Raw genomic sequence first — 1,986 nt, 5'->3', positions numbered from 1 at the left:
TGTTGTGTGTGGAGTGTCTACGTTGCGTAGATACGTGTCATTGTGATTATAAAGCAGAGGCGGTGGCAGTTTCTTTCGCTTCAGCCATCACCACAAACTTTTCTAATACCTTGTTAAACCCATCACGTCCAACATCTGCATTTTGCTTGAATCTTCTCAAAGAAAACTCCTCCAATACATTTGACCATCCGGAAACCAGGCTACCAGCCTTAATTGCTGCCTGTTGCGTGAATTGTGTTCTAAAAAAAAAAAAAGTAATAGGTTAAAACAAACTGATTTGTTTTTGCATAGCATCCCCCTGATGCTCACCTTGTTTGATCCTCAGGATGTTCTTGATAAACAATGGTCTCTTCCACAGACAATAAATTACACAAGGTCAAATTGATAGAACGCATAGTCAAGGTCTTCTTCTTGGGGTCAATGATGGAAATTTCTCGAACATATTGCGTTGAGCTATTACCAAGGATCTAGGGGATAAGAAATAGTGTGAGTTATTCTATCAGTTGGACTCCATCCCTGATTATATATATATATTTACCTTTCTGATAATAGTGGGTATATTCTGGTTCACAGTGATAAGTCTTTCCGTGGTCAAGATGCCAGTCTCTGGATCCATTTGACGATTTAAAACATCAACATGAGACACATGAGGACAGTTTTCGTTGGGGTATTTTTGCCATTGGGCTGCTGACACCAAGTTCCATTCGTAACTGTATTCATGAGTTGACTTAAAGAACTTCATTATACACACACAAAAAAAAAAAAAAAAATTAAGAAAGAGAGAAAGAGGAGGAGGAGGAAGCCGGAAACAAAAATCTTTTTTTTTTTTTCTAAAGAATCTATAAAGATACCCCTCTTTTTTTACAAGATCCGATATCAATGGCCAATCATCATCGCTCGTTTATTGATACATCTCTAGATACTCTTGTTGTTTAATTCTTGTTTGGTCTAAAACAGATACGCACTAAAAAAAATCTCTATGATTTACATCATCATTTGCTTTGTCCTAAACCCAATGCATTCATCATTTCCCTATTTCTAAAAAACCAAAAAAAAAAAAAAAAAAAAAAAAACCGACTAAAATAGTTTTGCCATGTCGAGTAACACAGAAACTGTAACTTTATTCTTGAACAGAAAAAAAAAAAAACGATAAAATAAACACTTGAATCACAATTGTTCTTGTTTATAAACAAACCATGATTCCATCATTCTAAGCGTTTTTTCTTTTTTTATTTATAAAAGAAAAAAAAAAAAAAAAAAAAAAAAAAAAAAAAAAAAAAGACCCAAATCCTTGGAATCACATCCTCTTGCGCATCTTTCACGCACAAAATTGATAATCAACCCCCGATGGTGTGACACACAGGCATCTTTTTTCCCTTATCATGTGAAAAAAGAGTGGCTTGTCCCATCTGGGTCCCTATTATATCTTGAAAAAGCGTCCATATTTGTATTCTCAGTTTACTGGATGATTGAGAGCATCTCCATGACAAAATAAAAATTGTGCATTGTATTTTTTTTTTTTTCCAGTTTCTAGAAACAATTGAACCCCCCCCCCCAAACAGGTATTACTCGGACTGATCTTTATCTGTTGCTGGAAAGGCATTACTACTATCAAGATCCTGGTGTGTACCACGGGTCACCCCTCTCACAGGTCAAATATCCGGTAAATCGTATCTGTGGCTAGGTTAAAGGTATCCCATGGAGCACTTGGACTTTACCAAAATACCGACTAGATGGTAACACGCAATATCTCTCCCATTTATTCTAAATGGGCTCAACCTTTTCTTACCATTTTTTCGTCACCAATTGACTCAAGAGTATTGATCATCAAATCCTTCAAAAGAAAATGAAAAAAAAGTATCTCGTGGCTTTTTCTGTACCGATGAAGTTTGCGTGAATAGATGCAATCTTAGCCCTCAGATAATGATTTGGTAGCGTCCATTTGTTACTATCGCTTTACTTATGACCGCATATATCAGCTTGTCA

The 1,986-nt window shown here is 35.8% G+C and overlaps 1 protein-coding gene across 1 annotated transcript; it reads right to left on the bottom strand.

Moving 5' to 3' along the window:
- On the bottom strand, positions 1 to 805 carry EV154DRAFT_534537 (MSF1-domain-containing protein). Its single transcript, XM_051604033.1, has 3 exons — positions 539 to 805; positions 310 to 467; positions 1 to 239 (listed from the first exon to the last, which is right to left on the bottom strand). The coding sequence occupies exons 1-3, from the start codon at positions 740 to 742 to the stop codon at positions 47 to 49; spliced, it is 555 nt and encodes a 184-aa protein (XP_051449946.1). The 5' UTR covers positions 743 to 805; the 3' UTR covers positions 1 to 46.
- Positions 806 to 1,986: the final 1,181 nt, after the last annotated feature.

The sequence above is a fragment of the Mucor mucedo genome, assembly GCF_025094135.1.
Source record: "Mucor mucedo strain NRRL 3635 chromosome Unknown EV154scaffold_339, whole genome shotgun sequence".
In the NCBI taxonomy this organism is placed as follows: Eukaryota; Fungi; Mucoromycota; class Mucoromycetes; order Mucorales; family Mucoraceae; genus Mucor; species Mucor mucedo.
Note: the sequence above shows the minus strand (reverse complement) of the source record. Positions and strands in the feature narration are given on the sequence as shown.